Genomic DNA, 21,203 nt, shown 5'->3' with positions numbered 1-21,203 from the left:
AAATGTATTTAAAATCCTCTCAGCTTAAGTAGACTACAGAGAAGTTGGTTTTTGCAAAAAGTTCATGATGAATTGCTGCTGTTCCTGTTTTTATCTGTTATCAGTAGACCTAGTTAACAAGAGTTTTATTTTAATGATCAAGAACTTCCATTTTTACCATGAGAATTGGGTGGGGGGAGAAAAGGAAATTCTCATGCTTTGATACAGCTTCCCATTTTTTATCGTCCTACACAATTGCCATACTCTAAAGCCAATGGCTGTTGGATTTAACAACATTTGGCTTCTTAAACACAAGAGGTTCTGCAGATGCTGCAAGTCCAGAGCAACACACAATGCTGGAAGAACTCTGCAGGTCAGGTGACGTGTATGGAAATAAATAAACTGTTGATGTTTCAGGCCAAGACTCTTCTACAGGACTGAGAAGGAAGGGAGAAGACAGCAGAATAAAAAGATGGGAGGGAGAGGACAGAGAACTAGCTAGAAGGTGATGGGTAAAACCAGATAGGTGAAAAAGGTAAAGGGCTGGAGAAGAAGGAATCTGATAAGAGATGAGAGTGGACCATGGGAGAAAGGGAAGAAGGAGGGGTACCAGGAGTTGGTGATAGAAGAGGTTAGAAGCCAGAGAGTGGAAAAAATTACTGGAAGGAGAAATTGATGTTCATGTCATAAGGTGGGAGGCTACCTAGACAGAATATGAGATGCTGCTCCTCCACCCTGAGAATGGCCTCAACATGGGAAAAGAGGAGGCCATGGGAATGGGGATAAGAATTAAAATGGTTGGCCACTGGGAAATTCTGTTTTTGGCGGATGGAGTGGAGGTGCTCCATCCACCAATCTTTGATGTTTGAATTTGATTCCCCAAACTGGTACTTGAAAAGCAGATATCACGGCAAATTGAATAGAAGAAGTAGTGTCTTGGACATAAACTGTCCTCCACAAAATCTTAAATGAATTGTGAATTTCAGTGTCAATACCCTTGATTATAAACACTTCACCCGTGGTAAAACTGTTACTATATACTGTATATCATATCTAAAACTATATACTGTATATCTAAAACTTATGCAGATCTTTATTAGCCTCAGTTAACTTGCTAAGCATACATTGGCAATACAAAACAGCACAGAATTACTTGCTGTTGGTGGCTCTCAAAAGTACATAGTCAGGAACAAGCTAGTAGCTTTATAATAACATTCTCCACCAAAAATAAATTTGCTCATTTTTGTTGTTAAGCCCAGAGCAGCATATATAAAGTAGCTGCTTTACATGATTTGGAGGTGGTGCCAACAAACACAGAACACTTGCATTTGGAACAAAGGTGGTAATGAGGGAGGACTAGCATCTCCAACCTCTTATTTTCTGATTTTGTTGGCAGGTTGAAAGACTGGCCAGGCACCATCTATGAAGAGAAAATTAGAGTTAACATTTCAGACTGAAGATCTGAGGATCCTTAGAACAGCTCTAACTAAGGGTATTTGACCTGAAAATTCAACTCTGTTTCTCTTTGCTTGGGTGCTCCCTAGTCAGCCGTGGGTTTCCAGCATTCACACAAAAAATGCTGGTGGAACGCAGCAGGCCGGGCAGCATCTATAGGAAGAGGTACAGTCGACGTTTCAGGCCGGGACCCTTCGTCAGGACTAACTGAAAGAAGAGATAGTAAGAGATTTGAAAGTAGGAGGGGGAGAGGGGGAGATCCAAAATGATAGGAGAAGACAGGAGGGGAGGGGTGAATCTAAGAGCTGGAAAGTTGATTGGCAAAAGGGATACCAGCCTGGAGAAGGGAGAGGATCATGGGACAGAAAGCCTGGGGCGAGAGAGAAGGTGGGAGGGGAGCCCGGAGGGTGGAGAGCAGGCAAGGAGTTATAGTGAGAGGGACAGAGGGAGAAAAAAAAGGGGGGAGGAATAAAAAATATATATTAAATAAATAAGGGATGGGGTGTGAAGGGGAGGAGGGGCATTAACGGAAGTTAGAGAAGTCAATGTTCATGCCATCAGGTTGGAGGCTACCCAGACAGAATATAAGGTGGTGTTCCTCCAACCGGAGTGTGGCGTCATCTTGACAGTAGAGGAGGCCGTGGACAGGCATATCGGAATGGAACATGGAATTAAAATGTGTGGCCACTGTGAGATCTTGCTTTCTCTGGCAGACAGAGCGTAGGTATTCAGTGAAACGGTCTCCCAGCCTGCATCAGGTCCCGCTAATATATAGAAGGCCACACCGGGAGCACTGGATGCAGTATATCACCCCAGCTGACTCACAGGTGAAGTGTCGCGTCACCTGGAAGGACTATCTGGGGCCCTGAATGGTAGTGAGGGAGGAAGTGTAAGGGCACGTGTAGCACTTGTTCCGCTTACAAGGATAAATGCCAGGAGGGAGATCAGTGGGAAAGGATGGTGGGGTGGGGGAGGATGAATGCACAAGGGAGTCATGTAGGGAGCAATCCCTGCAGAAAAGCGGGGGGGGGGGGGTGGGTAGGGAAAGATGTGCTTGGTGGTGGGATCCCGTTGGAAGTGGCGTAAGTTATGGAGAATTATATGTTGGATCCGGAGGCTGGTGGGGTGGTAAGTAAGGACAGGGGTAACCTTATTCCTAGTGAGGTGGCGGGAGGATGGGGTGAGAGCAGATATGCGTGAAATGGGAGAGAAGCGTTTGAGCAGCATTGTTTTTTTTGCTGATTTCCGGCATCTGCAATTTTTAGTTTTCAAATACTGATGGGCTGCACTACTGCGCAGTCTGACGAGTAAACTTCTGTGATCATCCAGGTTAATTTCTAAACTGCGAAGCTGGAGATGCGTAGGGAGTTTACTTCTGAGCCACAGCCAATAGCTCTAAACCCAGTAACCACTGCCACTTCTACAGCTCTGTCGGTTCTTATTGAATTTGCTTGCAATTGCTGGGTAAATGCAGATGCTAGAAAGTGCTGAAAAATATCAAAGGGATCAACAAGACATTTTGTGTGTGTTTCCATCATTCTGGTGTCAAAACCATTGTGGTTCAGCAGTATATACTTGTTCCTATTACATAATTATGAAAACCTTCAAACTCTGCTTCTGTGACTTCAATATTCAAAACTCCTGCCACAATACCGACTTCTAGCAGTTGGTATTAAATTATCATTCATCAAATGCATTTGTCCTTGCATAAAGATAAGCTTTAACTATAAAAATACTTGTAAATTTAGTGTTCCAGTTTTAATTGTTACAGCAACTTTTTGATTCCTACAAGGAGTTGTTGGAACATTAATTGAAAAGTAACTTTTGTTTAATGAGACATGATAACCTTCCGATATTAAAGAGAACTTGTTTTCCTTTCAGTCAGTTAAAAAAAGAAAAAACAGCTTTACTTCGCCTGAAGAACCAAATGTCAGCAGATCTGGAGAGACTCTTAAATCAGAGAGAGGTAATATTTCTCTGTTTAGTTATTTTACAAATTGGGGAACAGCTTTTCTCCCTCCGCCTCAGATTTCTGAAAGGTTCATGAAAGGTACCTCTTTATTCCTCTTTTTCCGCTACTTATTTCTGTAATTTATAATAATTTTATGTCTCTGCACTGTACTGCTGCTGCAAAACAAATTTCATGTCATCTAAGCCAGTGGTAATAAATCTGATTCTGATGCCTACAATTAAAAGGCTTCATTTTTGTGATTACTACTTAAAAATGTTGGCTAAGTGCACCCTAACCTTAAAGATTCTTAAGATATTAATTATCACTCCTTTTCCTATAAATGTACGCTTCATACCACAGTAAGTGCATCAGAGACAAAAACTACCAAGACATTGGTTGGTTTAAGCTTCCTACATTTAAAAGGTATCAGAACATAGTCACCAGAGTTTCCATGGACCTTTGAAATCCAAATATTTAACCACAATGTGCATTTAATTTCAAATCCTGGGGAATCTAAGTTTGTTTTTCTAATATCATAAAGGAACAGTGGAGCTGCTTTAGGGAAGGATCTTGCTATAACTTTACTAACACTTGTTTCTTCGAAAATAATGCTCGATGCACTACCGGGAAAATTAGAGGTTAAAAGCTTAGGTTAGTTATGTCAAATGCTCAGTGAAGTACAATGGTTTGCAAGCTGTTGGAATCGTAGAAATATATCTTAAAGGGTAAGTGAATTTAGCAGGGTTTATATTAAGAACTATACTGCAATGTCAGTTCTCAATTTTTATGCTCAATGACTGGGTTGGTATTGAAACCACAACGTCATGACTCAAAGAAAGGGTGCCACCAACCATGCTACAAGTGACTGATAATATCATGCAATGAAATCAGCTTCTAAAACCAAAAAAAGGAATAATACATACTTTATTCAAAGGCACAGGGGAGTTACATCTGCTGACACGTGGTGTGTTGGATCACCTCTACTTCAGCATGAAAACTTGAAAGCCATTGTAAGAATCCATGTCTCCAAATCACTTTACAGTCATTACTGTCAGAGTAAATTACTGCCAAAAGTTAGTACTAAATTGGTTATTCTAAAATGGGCATTCTTACTACTTTGTTTGAATGGGAATAAGAGATGCTATTTAGCATATTGATACATTAATAAGTTCAACTGAAATACTTCAGAACCAAACAGACTAATGAAATCAATTGTAGGGGTCAGCCTGCTTGTGTCACTTGAAGATCTCAGCAGAAATATTGGCCCAAGGTATCTCCAGATGTCTGGTTAATGAGATTCAACTGGCATGAAATTTGGCAGAGGGCCCACAGAGCATAGCTGGAGTGTTTGGCAACTTGATCTTTCCTACTATTTTTACCTTACAAACCACCAAATCTTCAAATTGTGCAAGGCTTTGTAAACTTTTCTGTGCTTGAAGTTTAAATCTTTGTGCTGTATTTGTGGCAGCTTACATTATATTACTTTGATCATTCATTGATTTAGCATATGAAAACATATAGTTTAAATCCTAAAACATTTTTCCCCTATGAATTTCCTTGCAGTACTTTTATATTTCGGTCTGAACCTCAACAAGATCTACTGTGTTGCTTTCCAGAACAGCTGCACTGTGCTGACAGCTTTTTATATACCCATCACTAAAAGCCTGGTCACTTACACAGATCAAAGCACTGATTGACCAATTCCAACTTAGCTGTTTTTAAGCTTTGCCATTAATCCTGAATCTTGAGGTTTTTTATGGTGCATGTTCTTACGTAGAAATTACAGAAGTTTTGATAATTTTAAGAGGATCTATTTTACTATTGTTTCGTACTAATGAATAATAATGCATATCCTTCAGAGCTGTAACAAACCAGACTCTCTCTAACAAAAATATCAGATACCAAATACTTCATTGAAAAGAAAACTACAGTATATTATATAGAAAACAAAGTTAAATTTTTTTTTAGTGATTTTAAGTATTTCATTTCCTCCTTGAGCAGACAAAACAGATTGCCTTGTCAGTTTTCAGGAGGAAAATGACAAGGCAGTCTGTTTTGTCTGCCATTTGTATATTTTACACGTGTGAATGAAAATGGGGAGAACCAAACTTTCAGAGTTTTCAGTGTCATCTTTGATCCCAAGGTGAGCTTTAGACTACATGATTAAGCCACCATCGCTGGCAAGGTCATCTTCCACCCCCATTACAATGCCAGATCTACTCTTACTCAGAAATTCTGCCGCTAAAACTCTCGTCAAAGTCTTTGTCGCTTATTGAATTCTTTGTTGCCTATAGAATTAACTATTTCAATAAGTTTCTGGCTGGATACCCTTTCCCTGTACCATGAGCCTGAGGTACTTAAAAACTCTGTTCTCAGTGCCCCATTTCATAAGGCCATAAGACAAAGGAGCGGAAGTCAGCCATTCGGCCCATTGATTCTGCTCCACCATTTTATCATGAGCTGATCCATTCTCCCATTTAGTCCCACTCCCCTACCTTCTCACCATAACCTTTGATGCCCTGGCTACTCAGATGCCTATCAATCTCTGCCTTAAATACGCCCAATGACTTGGCCTCCACTGCCGCCCGTGGCAACAAATTCCATAGATTCACCACCCTCTGGCTAAAAAATTTTTTTCGCATCTCTGTTCTGAATGGGCGCCCTTCAATCCTTAAGTCATGCCCTCTCATACTAGACCCATCATGGGAAACAACTTTGCCACATTCACTCTCCATGCCTTTAAACATTCGAAATGTTTCTATGAGGTCTCCACTCATTCTTCTAAACTCCAAGGAATACAGTCCAAGAGTGGACAAATGTTCCTCATATGTTAACCCTCTCATTCCCGGAATCATTCTAGTGAATCTTCTCTGTACCCTCTCCAACGTCAGCACATCCTTTCTTAAATAAGGAGACCAAAACTGCCCACAGTACTCCAAGTGAGGTCTCATCAGCGCCTTATAGAGCCTCAACATCACATCCCTGCTCCTATACTCTATTCCTCTAGAAATGAATGCCAACATTGCATTCGCCTTCTTCATCACTGACTCAACCTGGAGGTTAACTTTAAGGGTATCCTGTACGAGGACTCCCAAGTCCCGTTGCATCTCAGAACTTTGAATTCTTTCCCCATTTAAATAATAGTCTGCCCGTTTATTTCTTCCGCCAAAGTGCATAACCATACACTTTCCAACATTGTATTTCATTTGTCACTTCTTTGCCCATTCTTTCAATCTATCCAAGTCTCTCTGCAGACTCTCTGTTTCCTCAGTACTACCGGCCCTTCCGCTTATCTTCGTATCATCAGCAAACTTAGCCACAAATCCATGTATTCCATAATCCAAATCGTTGATGTACAATGTAAAAAGAAGCGGCCCCAGCACGGACCCCTGTGGAACACCACTGGTAACTGGCAGCCAACCAGAATAGGATCCCTTTATTCCCACTGTCCGTTTCCTGCCAAGCAGCCGACACTCTATCCACATATGTAACTTTCCTGTAATTCCATGGACTCTTATCTTGTTAAGTAGCCTCATGTGTGGCACCTTGTCAAAGGCCTTCTGAAAATCCAAGTATACAACATCCACTGCATCTCCCTTGTCTAGCCTACTGGTAATTTCCTCAAAAAATTGTAATCGGTTTGTCAGGCAGGATTTTCCTTTAAGAAACCCATGCTGAATTCTGCCTATCTTGTCATATGCCTCCAGGTACTCTGTAACCTCATCCTTGACAATCGACTCCAACAACTTCCCAACCACCGATGTCAAGCTAACAGGTCTATAATTTCCTTTTTTCTTCCTTGCCCCCTTCTTAAATAGCGGAGTGACATTTGCAATCTTCCAGTCCTCCGGAACCATGCCAGAATCTATCGACTTTTGAAAGATCATCGCTAATGCCTCCGCATTCTCCACAGCTACTTCCTTCAGAACATGAGGGTGCATTCCATCTGGTTCGGGAGATTTATCTATCTTTAGACTATTCAGCTTCCTGAGTACTTTCTCTGTCCTAATTGTGACTGCGCACACTTCTCTTCCCTGCCACCCTTGAGTGTCCGGTATACTGCTGATGCCTTTCTCAGTGAAGACTGATGCAAAATACTCGTTCAGTTTCTCCGCCATCTCCTTATCTCCCATTACAATTTCTCCAGCATCATTTTCTATCGGTCCTATATCTACTCTCACCTGTCTTTTACACCTTATACTTGAAAAAGCTTTCAGTATCCTCTTTGATATTATTTGCTAGCTTCCTTTCATAGTTAGTCTTTTCTCTCTTACTGACCTTCTTAGTTTCCTTTTGTAAGCTTTTAAAAATTTCCCAATCCTCTGTCTTCCCACTAATTTTTGCTTCCTTGTACGCCCTCTCCTTTGCTTTAACTTTGGCTTTGATTTCTTTTGTCAGCCACGGTTGCATCCTTTTTCCATTCGAAAATTTCTTCTTTTTTTGGAATATACCGATCTTGCACCTTCCTCACTTCTCGCATAAACTCCAGCCACTGTTGCTCTGCCGTCCTTCCTGTCAGTGTCCCTTTCCAGTCAACTTTGGCCAGTTCCTCTCTCATGCCACTATAATTTCCTTTACTCCATTGAAATACCAACACATCAGATTTCAGCTTCTCTTTTTCAAATTTCACAGTGAACTCAATCATGTTATGATCACTGCCTCCTAAGGGTTTCTTCACCTCAATCTCTCTAATCACCTCCAGTTCATTACACAATACCCAATCCAGTACAGCCGATCCCCTAGTGGGCTCAACAACAAGCTGTTCTAAAAAGCCATCTCGCAGACATTCTTCAAATTCTCTCTCTTGAGATCCTGTGCCGACCTGATTTTCCCAATCCACTCGCATGTTAAAATCCCCCACAATTATCATAACACTGCCCTTCGGACAAGCCTTTTTTATTTCTTGTTGTAATTTGTAGTCTACATCACTGCAGCTGTTTGGAGGCCTATAAATAAAGGCCATCAGGGTCCTTTTACCCCTGCGATTTCTTTGCTCAACCCATAAAGATTCTGCACCTTCCGATCCTATGTCACCTCATTCTAATGATTTAATATCATTTCTTACCAATAAAGCCACACCTCCCCCTCTACCTACCTTCCTATCCTTCCGATACACCGTGTATCCTTGGACGTTCAGCTTCCAGAGATATGCATCCTTTAGCCACGTCTCAGTGATGGCCACAATATCATACCTGCCAATCTGTAGCTGTACAACAAGATCATCCACCTTATTTCTTATGCTGCGTACATTTAAGTATAATACTTTAAGACCAGTATTTGGTACTTTTCGCTTTGATTTCACTGCAACTTTATTACACTGCAACTCATCCCAATGGCTACAAATTTGCCCCATCACCTGCCTGTCTTTCCTGACATCTTTACTGCTCACTATCTCAGATTTATTTCTGTTTTCCCCTTCCTCCGCTCTGTCATTCTGGTTCCCATCCCCCTGCCAAATTAGTTTAAACCCTCCCTAACAGCTCTATTAAACCTTCCCGCCAGGATATTGGTCCCCTTCGGGTTCAGGTATAACCTGTCCATTTTGAACAGGTCATACTTCCCCCAGAAGAGATCCCAATTATCCAAGAATCTGAAGTCCTGCCCCCTGCACCAGTCTCTCAGCCATGCATTCATCTGCCTGATCTTACTATTCTTGCCCTTGCTAGCACGTGGCACAGGTAGCAATCCCGAGATTACTACCCTGAAGGTCCTGCTTCTCAGCTTCCTTCCTAACTCCCGGAAATCTCTTCAGGACCTTCTTCCTTATCATATCTATGTCATTGGTACCAACATGTACCAAGACAACTGGCTGCTCGCCCTCTCCCTTCAGAATATTCTGGACCTGATCCAAGACATCCCGTACCCTGGCACCTGGGAGGCAACACACCATGCAGGTATCTCTATCGGACTCACAGAATCTCCTGTCCGTTCCCCTGACTATGGAATCCCCTATGACTACCACATTCCTCTTCTCCCTCCTTCCCTCCTGCACAGCAACGCCAGGCTCAGTGCCAGAGATCTGGTCACCGTGGGCGTCCCCTGTCAGGTGCTCTCCACTATCCAGGCATTTTCCTTCCCTCTCCTGACAGTCACCCAATTTTCTGACCCCTGTAGCCTAGGCATGACTACCTCCCTGTAGCTCCTGTCTATCACCTCTTCACTTTCCCTGATAAGGAGTAGGTCATCAAGCTGCAGCTCCAGATCCCTAACACGGTCTCTGAGGAGCTGCATCTCGGTGCACCTGGCGCAGATGTGGCCATCAGGGAGGCTGGAGGTCTCCCAGGATTCCCACATCTGACACCCTGAACAAAGCACTAACCCTGCAGGCATGCTATCTAATTCTACAGGAATGAAACAGGAAAAATAAGTCTACTCACCCACTTACCTCTCCAAACAGATGAATTTTTTAAACCTTTACCCCGTACCGTTAGCTGTGTGAGCCCTGCTGTTCCTGTCTGTCCAGGCCGATTTGGCAAGGGGGGAAAGAAAAGAGTGTTAGTGCTTCGCTCTCGCTGAAGCCCCGTTTACCGCCGAAGCCCGTTGAAGCCAAAGCCCTACACTCTGCTACCACTCACTCCGCTGCCCTCTCCGACGGCTGCCCACTGTATAGTGTGGTCTCCTTTTTAAACTCTCCGCACTGTCCTGTTACGTCACGCACCTGCGCAGTCTCGTCCTTCTTGCACTCGAAGAGGTTTTTTTTAAAAAAACTGCCTTCCTTCAGAATTCAGCTCCCACGCTGCTCTGTTGTCATGATCCAAAATATGATATGAAATTGTTTTTTGATGCCTTGCCCTGCAAATACATTAAATCTCTATAAATTACAAAACAAACAAATAGTACAAAACAAAAAAGGAATAACCAGAGTGTTCATGGACCACTCAGAAATCTGATGGTGGAAGGGAAGAAGTTGTTCCTAAATTGTATGGTCTTCAGGTTTCTGTACCTCCTTCCCGAGAAGAGGGCATATCCCAGTTGCTGGAGGGTCTTGCTGATGGATGCCACCTTCTTGAGGCACTGTCCTTGAACGGGGAGAGAGTTTTGCCTGTGATGAAACTGGCTAAGTCTACAACCTTCAGCCTTTTGTGATCCTGTGCATTGGAGCCTCCATGCCAGCAGCCAGCCAGAATGCTCACCACCATACGTCTTTAGAAGTTTGCACCAATATTTGGTAACATTACAGCTCTCCTCAAACTCCTGTTGGCGTACCTTCCTTGTAATTGCATCAGTGTGTTGACCCCAGGTTAGATCCCTTGAGATGTTGACACCCAGGAAGTTAAAGCTGCTTACCCTTTCCACCACTGATCCTTCAGTGGAGACTGGTGCGCATTCTCCTGACTTTCTCTTCTCTGAAGTTCACATCAATTCCTTGGTCTTGCTAACATTGAGTATGAAGTTGTAACTCATCACTCCAAAATCATTTCATTGATACGTCAATCCAAAAGGCTGGAATAGCGGGTTTCTCGGGATGCCTTGAACATACTAGTGTCATATAGCATCAAATCCAGATGGCTAAGAAAGAAAGAAAGGATCTGCACGTCTTTTTCTTCGACCTGGCCAACGCCTATGGATCAGTTCCTCATTCCCTACTGTGGACTGCTTTTGAATTCTTTCAGGTGCTTGCAACAATAACAAATCTGGTAAAACACTACTTCCAGGATCTGCAAGTCTGTCTCACAACATCAGACTTCACCACAGCGTGGCAACCACTGGAAGTAGGCATCATGGCGGGGTGTACCATCTCCCCATTGGCCTTCACTATAGCAATGGAGCTCATTATCAGAGCCTCAAAATGGGTTGCGGGAGGAAAAGGGCTACAGTTTGGTCAACGGTTACCACCTACATGAGCTTATATGGACGATATAATGATATTGACGACAACTGCCCCCTGCACCAAGAGACTTCTGGAAAAGCTTCATCAAAACATCACATGGACGAGGATGAAGATCAAGCCCAGCAAGTGCAGAAGCATCTCCATTGTCAAAGGTCAAGTCACGGATAGAAGATTTCAGATTGATGGGACACCTGTCCCAACTGTTTCAGAAATGCCAGTGAAGAGCTTGGGCCGATGGTATGATGCTAAGCTCAAGGACACTGAGCAGTTTGAACAACTCAAAAAGGATACCATCATGTACATAGCTCGCATCAACAAGACCTTGCTGCCAGGAAAACTCAAGCTGTGGTGCTTCCAGTTCGGCATACTCCCAAGACTCATATGGCCTTTAACAGTGTATGAAATCCCCATCAGCAAGGTTGAAAAGCTCGAAAGAATGATCAGCACACATGTAAAACAGTGGCTTCGACTTCCACGATGCTTAAGTCCTGTTGGACTGTACGGGAACGGCAAATTGGAATTACCAATTGCAAGTCTTGTGGAAGAACTCAAATGCACCAAAGCAAGGTTGGTCATGACCCTCACTGAATCTGAAGATACTGTTATTCGAACAGTGCCCCCCCCCCCCCGTGTGGCAACAGGGAGGAAGTGGACCCCAACTGAAGCCGTTCAGAGTGCTAAGTCTGCTCTTCACTTCAGGGATGTGGTTGGCCAAGTCCAACATGGGAGAGCCGGGCTCGGGCTTGTCCCAAAGGCTCCTCAATGGCACAAGTCAATATCAGTGCAGAAGAGACGACTTGTGATAGAGGAGTTGAGAAGACAGGAGGAGGCAGAGCGATAAGCCAAGGCCGTCTCAATGGCCAAGCAGGGCCAATGGACTAATTGGGAGAGCCTGGAAAAGAAGAAATTTAACTGGCGTGACATCTGGGAGATGGAGGGATCTCGGCTAAGTTTTGTCATCTGAGCCACTTATGACCTCCTACCCTCACCCCACAACCTGAACCAGTGGTGAGTCTTCACCCCGCTTGCTCTCTTTGTCAAGCACCTGGATCACTAAGGTACATATTAACAGGATGCACCACGAGCCTCACCCAGGAGCGGTACACTTGGCGGCATAACCAAGTTCTCAGACAGCTGGCATCAATCTTGGAACAGAGGCAAATCACCATAAATGCCCTCCCACTAACATCAGCAGGAAATGTCTACATCACGTGATTTGTACCAGCAGGCCAACCTCCAGAGCACCATATAACATCAAAAGATGTAAGCATTCTGCAGGTTGCTCAAGATTGGAAGATGGACGTTGGCTTGGAAAAAAAGCTTGTGTTTCCCCCAGACATTGCGGCTACAACATTCCGGCCAGACATGGTCCTGTGGTCCACAACAGCCAAGCTGGCATATGTTGTGGAATTGACAGTACCATAGGAAGATGGTGTTGAAGAAGCTTATGAGAGGAAAAAGACCAAATACTCTGAACTGGCAACTGTAGCTGCCCAGAATGGCTGGAAGACCAAGATTTTCCCTGTAGAAGTGGGATGCAGGGGATTCGTTGCTACATCTATGACCGGTCTATTGAAGAAGATGGGGGTGAGGAGTCAGTCCCTCCAACAAGAAATCAAGTCCTTGTCAAATGCAGCAGAAGAAAACAGCAATTGGATTTGGATTAAAAGGAAAGACAACAACTGGGCTGCAAGATGAAAACAGGAGGGTATGGAACTGAGGGGTGTGCATCTGGGTCGCCAGGTAGCACCATTGAGCCCTCTGGAGATGTCGTGGGCTTATCAACGAAACGTTAAAGAAGGAAGGTGCCCACCTGATGGCCCCGATAATGTACCTACCCTCCCTCCTTGTCACCACTCCAAACCCACTGCCTACATCGAGAGTGCCAACTTACCATAGGGATTGAAACATCAAGTCCTAGTAGCTCTACTGCTCTCTGACTTGCATTGGCTTCTGGTTCATGAATGCCTTTTTTTTTGTTGTTAGCATTCATAATCCTTATTTTCAAATTGCACCTTGGTCTCATCCTTCCCTAACTTGTGTCCTCACTCATCTCTGTAATACCCCAAAAACTGTTTTCTTCTAATTCTAGCACCAGTTATCTCCAAGTTTAATTGATCCACCACTGGCATCTATGCTGTCAATTGCCAGGTTCTTAAACTGGAAATCCCCTCCTTTAACTTCTCCACTTCTAATCTACTCTTTCTACATTAAGGTTTTTGGATTCTGTGCTAATATTTCTCATTATGATTTGGTATGATTTACTGAACTTGGGTGGATAACCTCGTGTCTGAGTATTATTTACTTACTTACTTGTATTTACACAGATTGTCTTCTTTTACACCTTGGTTGTCTATCAGTCTTCGCGTAGTTTGTCACTGACTGTTGTATTTCTTTTGTATTTCTGTTGTATTTCGCGTAGTTTGTCACTGACTGTTGTATCTACTGTGAATGCCTGCAAGGAAATAAAGTACATGTACTTTGATAATAAATTTGCCTTGAACTTTTGAACTTTGTATAGTATTTCTTTTTCATTAACACTTCTCCAAAATTCTTTGAGTATTTGAGTGTTTTTACATTCAAACAGTTATACAAGTAGGAACACTTGCTGGATGTCACTCAAATTGGGCAAATCTGTCCACGTGCATTAATTGAGGTGGTGGTAACTGAGTCAACTCAGCTGTAGGACAGAGCTGCAAATATTGTTTGGAGTTTGGGGAAATGTCTATTCTCAGTGAATTATAAAAATCAGTAATTTTATTTTGGTCACAGTGATAAAAGCCACAAATGTTGGCCTGTCTAAAATTAATTAATAAATAGTACAAAGTGTATTATTTCATTTAATTGCTAAGGCAAACGTGCAAAAATAAATTAGCAGTAACTAGTAATAAAACTTCACAGGCAGCAGAACAGTTTGTGACTTTATCTGTTTACAACTTATTTCATTATCAGTCTTGTTTTATTTTGCAGGAATTGGCAGTAATGAAGCAGGTTGTGATAAATTTGCGTAACAAACAGAGTGACAGTGGTTTACCAGGCACCCAGCATGAAGACAAAACCAATCCCGTTCCATATACATCAAAATTATCTCTCAGTGTTCCCCCAGATGAGGATGAAAATGTCTACAAACCAAAACCAACATTGTTTGTAAGTTATCTTGCTAGAAGCAAATAATTAAGATGAAGACATACTTAACTATTTAGATATGCTAGAGAAATACGTAATATAGGAAAAGCAGCAGGTAACTGCTGACACTAATTCTGACATCCAGTCATCACCAATCTCCATATTTCCATTATGTTCTTCAAGCCATGTCCTTATTGAACAAAATCTACTGATTTCAATCTTTAAAATTTTATTAACAGTCTTTATATTTCCAACTAGTGATCAAGCTTTTCTCACATTCTGGAACATCATTTATCTTGGCTACTTTTAGCAACATATTTCAAAATTATCAATAAAATGTTGTTTTCTTGTAGAGATTTTTAATTTATAGAGCTTTTCAATAGTATGATTTATTTCTTACGTAAAGGGAAACTACAGATATACTAGGAGCAATGAAAATATATTCTAATGCTGCAGTGAGCTTTTGCTCCATGATTAAGGAAATATTAGTGTTTTGCAAGAAGCTATTATCACTGCCTGTCATCATTGTGGAGTCAGCTTCCAATATTGCCAAGCACTTAACTTACATGTGATGTGATTCAGACACCATCTCTATGAGAAATGATTGTGCTGCCTCAGACATTACATAGTTGCTCAAAAAGGGTAAAAGGATGTCACTGCGCCCGGAATTAGAGCATGTGAAGTGAATCACATGCCACAACGGATTTAGTTTTATAAAACTTTGTAATTTCACGCTGTGATAATTGACCCATCAAACTGTGGTACGACCGCAGATAAGTGGGCATTTTCTAAAATAACAGCACAGTTTCAGCCAAAAATGAAATACGCTGTATGTAAATGTGTTTTTTGACATCAGTAAATATGTATAATAGTCATAGTCATACTTTATTGATCCCAGGGGGAAATTGGTTTTCGTTACAGTTGCACCATAAATAATAAATAGTAATAGAACCATAAATAGTTAAATAGTAATATGTAAATTATGCCAGTAAATTATGAAATAAGTCCAGGACCAGCCTATCGGCACAGGGTGTCTGACCCTCCAAAGGAGGAGTTGTAAAGTTTAAAGTTTAATATGTAGAACTTTGCATGTGTCAGCATCTAACATTTGGGTTACAGGCAATTTACTGAAGGGTTGGAAAGCCACGCATACATAGATTCACTTAAGTCATCAAGTTAAAGGGTCTGACGATATGAAGTATCCTGCACTAATACTTATTTAGCAGTCCACTTACATATGCAGCGGATGCTGGTTAATTATGCTATCGGTTAATCAGGGCAGCTGCTTATTTGGAACAACTTTTCTACCACCACCACCACTACTACTACTACTACAACATCAACTCAGGCCTAGTGGGCCGGCTTCGGGCACGATGACAGACTCTCCACTTCTCCCTCTCCCTCATCAGTGTGTTCAGTTCATCTACATTAGCCACGCCTCTGTCTTCTAGGAGCATGTTGACCATAGTCTTGGGAGGGCGCCCAGGTTCATCCTCCCATGCTTGGGCTCCCATATGATGACTAGGCTGGCAGGTAGCTCGGGGTGGCGAAGACGGTGCCCCACTAGTTGCAGTCTTCTCGCCTTGATTTTAGTGGTGAGCATCAGTAGGTTGTCATAGAGCTCGACGTTCGTCATGTGCTGTTGCCAACTCACGTCAAGAGCCATCGGGAGCATTCGTGTATAACAACCATCTAGAGACTTTGATATAGTTTTGGTGAGTGTCCACGTCTCGCATCCGTACGTGAGAATGGACTGTATGACTGCTATGAAGATACTCTTTTTAAGCCCTCTGGTCAGGTTCGGATTCCAGATTTCCCTCATGTCATTCATAGCCCTCCACGCCAGCACCTTCCGTATCTTTATGTCCTTCTCCGAACTCATCATTCTTGACCCAAGGTACTTGTAGTCAAAGACTTTCTTAATGTTATCATTCTTTACGGTCTTGAGAGCACCCTCGTCACAATTAAACGCCATGTACTCTGTCTTTTTAACGTTTAGGTTAAGTCCAACTTTATTGCACTCAATTTCCACTTTTGTCAGTAGCTGCTGTGCTTCCTCCATCTGGTCAGAGAGCAGGACTATGTCATCTGCAAAATCGAGATCTGTGAGCATCTTTTAGGAAACGAAAACTAATTGAGAAAAAAAGCTTTGATTCCCTTCTTTTACTTGGGATGCTATGCCACTTAATTGGGACAGGAAACTGTTGTCAAAATGTTTCTAATTAGCATCAGTCACGTGCACTTATATGACTATTAGACACTACATCATGCTTAAAGTGAAGTTTTTAAGTAGCATCAGTTGTGTGTGTTTGTGTTCAAAATGCAGTGAAATTTGTCGCTGACAGTTGGTGAGAAATAAGCAGTAAGACAATTGAACTGTTTTGCTCAATGCAGTTTCAAGCATTCAGGCTTGCAGATGTCAGAAACGGCCAGGAGTGAAATTGAAATGATTTTACTACTTCAGCAAGTTAGGAACTACGAAGAATTTCAAGGTATTGACGATCATCTTGAATGTTGCAATGAAAATGAAGATTTGGAGGTTGTAATTGTTGACAGCATTGTATGAAGGCAGTCCAGTATCTTCACTAGGTGTCTGCGCTGATTTTGTTCAATTACAATCAGTCAAAAGAACACAACAGTGTACACTCGATGAATTCTTCTATTGATAACTATTAGGAACTAATACACATTTATTAGTATGTATGAGTATTACAGTGCCAGTGACTGGGTTATTGGTAGTGTTCTAATTTGTTCTGTATTTCATTTAAATACATAATGTTTTTACTGACTTAAATGGTAGAAGATCTTTTTTATATTTTTTTAATTATTTCCGTAAAACTTTTGCTAATTGGGACAGCTGCTTAATTGTGCCAAAATTTACTGGACCCAATGTGTCCCAATTAACCTGAATGCACTGTATTACAGAACTACCAAAGAAGCTGCACAAAATCTTAAAGTTAAATAGACTTATTTGAAGGAGGAGAAATCTGGTGGAAAACAAAAGTTTTGTACTTGAACTGCTAGATAGCATACTAGTAATATCAAGGTAGATTAATTCAATTTATCAATCTGAGGATGAAAGCAAAAGCAAAATACCGTGAACAGTGGAAATCCAAAATTAAAACAGTAAATTTTGTTTACAGATGGACAGTATCAGCAGAAACAGAAATAGTTAACAATTCAAGCCAAAAGGTTTTTAGAGGTTTTTTTGCTCATACCAATCCTTATCTTTTGAAACGATTAATAGAAGCACAGAATAAATTGCATACTTGTGACTTATTGGGACTGTTTTGCTTGTTGGTCATCGCTGTTAGGTCACATCTGGAATTTCCAGTTGGCGGGCGATTTCCCTCCATGCCGCTCTGTCCCAACGTTATTGAAACTGGACATATTGGGGAATCATGTACTTGGCAGGTTACAGCAGTGGTTTGCCTTTGCTTGTTAGAATTCACAAATGCATGTAATGTTCATCCTTAAGGATACATACCTAGCTTTACTGCACATTTCACTGAAAACCATTCAGTGTTTTATTTGCCACTGTCAATGAAAAGTCAGTATTATTTTTCTGCAATTTTTTCTACCTTGCTAGTAACTCTGCTGGAGTTTTGTCTATTTTGAGATACAACACGGTAACAGGTCCTTCCAACCCAAAGAACCTAATTAACTTACTGACCTGTTCATCTTTATTTTGGAATGCCGGAGGATGTCCACACAACCACAGGGAGAATGCACAAACTCCTTAGATAGCAGTGGAATTGAACCCAGTTCACTGGCACTGTAATAGCATTACACCAACCGCTGTGCTGTTGTGCCACCTGCCCTTATGTTGGTGACCATTCTATAGTTAGGTAGGATCACATCAATCCCTGATTATCCTTGAGAAGGTACTGTGAGCTCCCTACTTGATGACTGAGTGGCTTGTTTGACCATTTCAGAGACAAGTTAAGAATCAAACACATTCAATGGGTTTGGCATAAATATAGCTAGACCAAGTAAAGACAGCATATTCCCTTTCCTCTGTACAGTGTGATGGTACTTCCCTTGTGACTGTGGATAATGCTTGTTTATCTTCTAAATACTATTTTAGAGGATTATTTTTGAAGTAGTCATTTGGTTGCAGAGCATCAAGAATAATCCCCAGGTGCGAGTATGAGAGTGGATTAAAGTAGTGTGTAGAGAAGGAGCACACTAAAAATTTAATAATGTCTTGAGCTTGGAAGAATGTATTTCAGAGATCTGCTTAACAGCCAGAGTGCATAGCAGACCACTTGCATTTACCTGACGTGTAGTGAGGTCGGTATTACTTATAGACGCCATTTATGATTGGTTGCAATTTTAAGTTAACTGGAATATTCTGAAACAATTTTTTTTCATCACTAAAACATAAATTTCAGTATTGACATTGGAGAGAGCTTGTGTGCAACTTAAAATTGTCAGTATTATGGGCTATGTACTGAGTCAGGGTAATTGTAAACACAGAAACTGTAAGTCAATATGCAGCTCACTCAAAGATTTAATTATTTGTTCACTATCTAAATCAGGGTTAGTGTTAGAGTCTTGGCCATAGTTGTATTACACCCTTTTGCTTAGTGTGTGTGTGTGGGAGGGAGTGAGGAAGAAAAAGGTAAGGATATTATTAGAATGTACAAAAGTGCACAGTTGTATTTTATTTTGTAAGTCAATTTTAAAGCATATCAGTAAGATTTATTAAAGCACGATGTAACAAATTTTCTGACTCTTAAGCTACCGGTATCCTTGTAGTCTGCAAACCCTGGCCTTTGAGCAACTCAGTCCAATGTGTACCTGTATGATTTATGGATGGTGGATCTGGATTGTTACTGCCTCTTGCGCCATTCAGCCTAAGAACTCCAGGCAGTAGTTAATTAAACTCTACAAGTTAATGCTAACATTCAATATTTTTTAAAGGTTAACTTTATTTGTCACATGTACATTGAAATATGAGGTGAAACATGCCTTTTATATCAACAACCAACACAGTCTGAGGATGTGCTGGGGGCAGCCCTATAGCCTTGCAATACTTTCAGTGCCAACATAGTTTGCCCACAATTTACTATCCTAACTCTAACCCGTATATCTTTGGATTGTGGGAGAAAATCCACACGGTCACAGGGAGAACGTACAAAGTCCTGATAGGCAGCAGCAGAAATTGAACCCATATTGTCGTTCACTGGCATTGTGAAGTCGTGTGCTAACAGCTACACAAATTTTAACATGATATAAAGCCATGGGGTCCTTGAAAATTAATTTTGGAACTGCAATAATTAGCTGATCGGACTCTGACAAAAAAAGAAATCATTTGCAGTAAGTCCTCTTGAATTCAACAATTCCTTAAATTTTATCCTAGGGTATCACTTTATAGAAAATGACTTTTACTTTCTTTTTACTTTGCAGACAAACAGAGAATGTCCAGCCTGGTACACAAAGCTGAAGCAAAAAAGTACCTGATTTTTTTTTTGAAGTAATATTTAAACAATTAAACATTGTGCATTTTATTATCCTACTGATTTTCTGTGACACAACCTCAAAATCAAAGATGCATTTTTCTGACTTGAGTGCTGTGAATCTAATTATATGTTGTTTTTGAACCACTAAGAGCACATTTACAGTAAATGTCCACTCTAATCTGCATTTGTGGTGTAAATGTATTCTGAATCTGGCGTCATTGCCTGCTTGGCACCACAGGGAACTAGGATGAACATGATCTATGATTTCTCTTTGTTATATAGCTAGTTCAAGCCTTAAAACTCAAATTACCTTGTGCAAGATTAGTACCAAGGTAATGTCTAAACCACTTTGTCCAAACATTACATTTGTAGCATAAATTGACCCGTGTGTACAACTGTAAGTGAAATAATTTGTCAGTGATGTTGATGTGCAGTAATTTTATTACTGTACTGGATAACTAAGTTATATTTACAATCTTGTATACATATTTGAAAAGAAAATGATAGTTTTTCATGTAATTTATAACTGGTTACTATTTTACACATGCAACACTTTAACAGCTAATTTATTTGTAATAAGTGTAGTTAATGGATTAGTATTGTGCTAATCCTTTTATATTATGATAATGTTTTCTCATGTTCAACAGCTATGGGAGAGCACAAATTAAAATAATAATATTCCAAACTACAATGTTACATATAATGTTTTACTTGGTATTTCAAGTTGTATGTTTGTATATGAGATGATTTGTACATGGTATTGTTTAAACCTATTAGACACTTCATATTAAAATGTATCATGTTTTTATATGCAAGTTTTCTGATTGTTTCCCCTTCATTGCAGTTTCGCACATTCCTGTCAGTTTCTCTTCATATCTTTCATAATTTTTCAATTCACCCTGTACTCTTCTGTTTAATTAATCATTACTAGTTTAATTATTAAATTCAAGAATCTTTTCTCTGTTCATTAATTGAGTACAAGCATCTTATTGATGTCTATACTCTATGAATTTGAAAGATTTTCAATAAAAGATTTTGAAAATAAACAGAAATTACTGGAAAATAGTGGGTAGCGTTACAGAGAAAGAGACTGAAGGTTTAGTTTTTAAGCAAACTCAATGCCAGAATGAAACAAAAGATAATATTCCTATCAATAACAATGTGGCAGACAAAGAAAATTGACAAGAATGTCTTTATTATGGCTAACTGCCAGAACCCACCAAGCATGGGTTACTCCTACCTATTCCAGGTATAGAGTTTGCCACCTCTACCTGAGAAGAGCCCACCAAGATGGAGCAGGCTGTGTACTTTGAACAGATCTCAGACACTGACTCAGAACACTACCTGCTTCTGTCAATTCACTGTTGCCAAATGTTTTTGGAACAGCTTATTTTTA

The 21,203-nt window shown here is 40.9% G+C and overlaps 1 protein-coding gene across 2 annotated transcripts in view; it reads left to right on the top strand.

The window, feature by feature from the left end:
• The window catches only part of pibf1 (progesterone immunomodulatory binding factor 1), a 168,527-nt gene extending 147,947 nt beyond the window's left edge, over positions 1-20,580 (top strand). For both annotated transcript variants that reach the window (XM_072258795.1, XM_072258796.1), the window contains exons 16-18: positions 3,316-3,400; positions 14,187-14,363; positions 19,755-20,580. In XM_072258795.1, the coding sequence (XP_072114896.1) occupies positions 3,316-3,400; positions 14,187-14,363; positions 19,755-19,808 (316 nt within the window). In that variant the 3' untranslated portion in view covers positions 19,809-20,580. The remainder of the gene's footprint in view (positions 1-3,315; positions 3,401-14,186; positions 14,364-19,754) is intronic.
• The last annotated feature ends 623 nt before the right edge of the window (positions 20,581-21,203 follow it).

Source organism: Mobula birostris, chromosome 5, assembly GCF_030028105.1.
Source record: "Mobula birostris isolate sMobBir1 chromosome 5, sMobBir1.hap1, whole genome shotgun sequence".
NCBI lineage: Eukaryota > Metazoa > Chordata > Chondrichthyes > Myliobatiformes > Myliobatidae > Mobula > Mobula birostris.
Note: the sequence above shows the minus strand (reverse complement) of the source record. Positions and strands in the feature narration are given on the sequence as shown.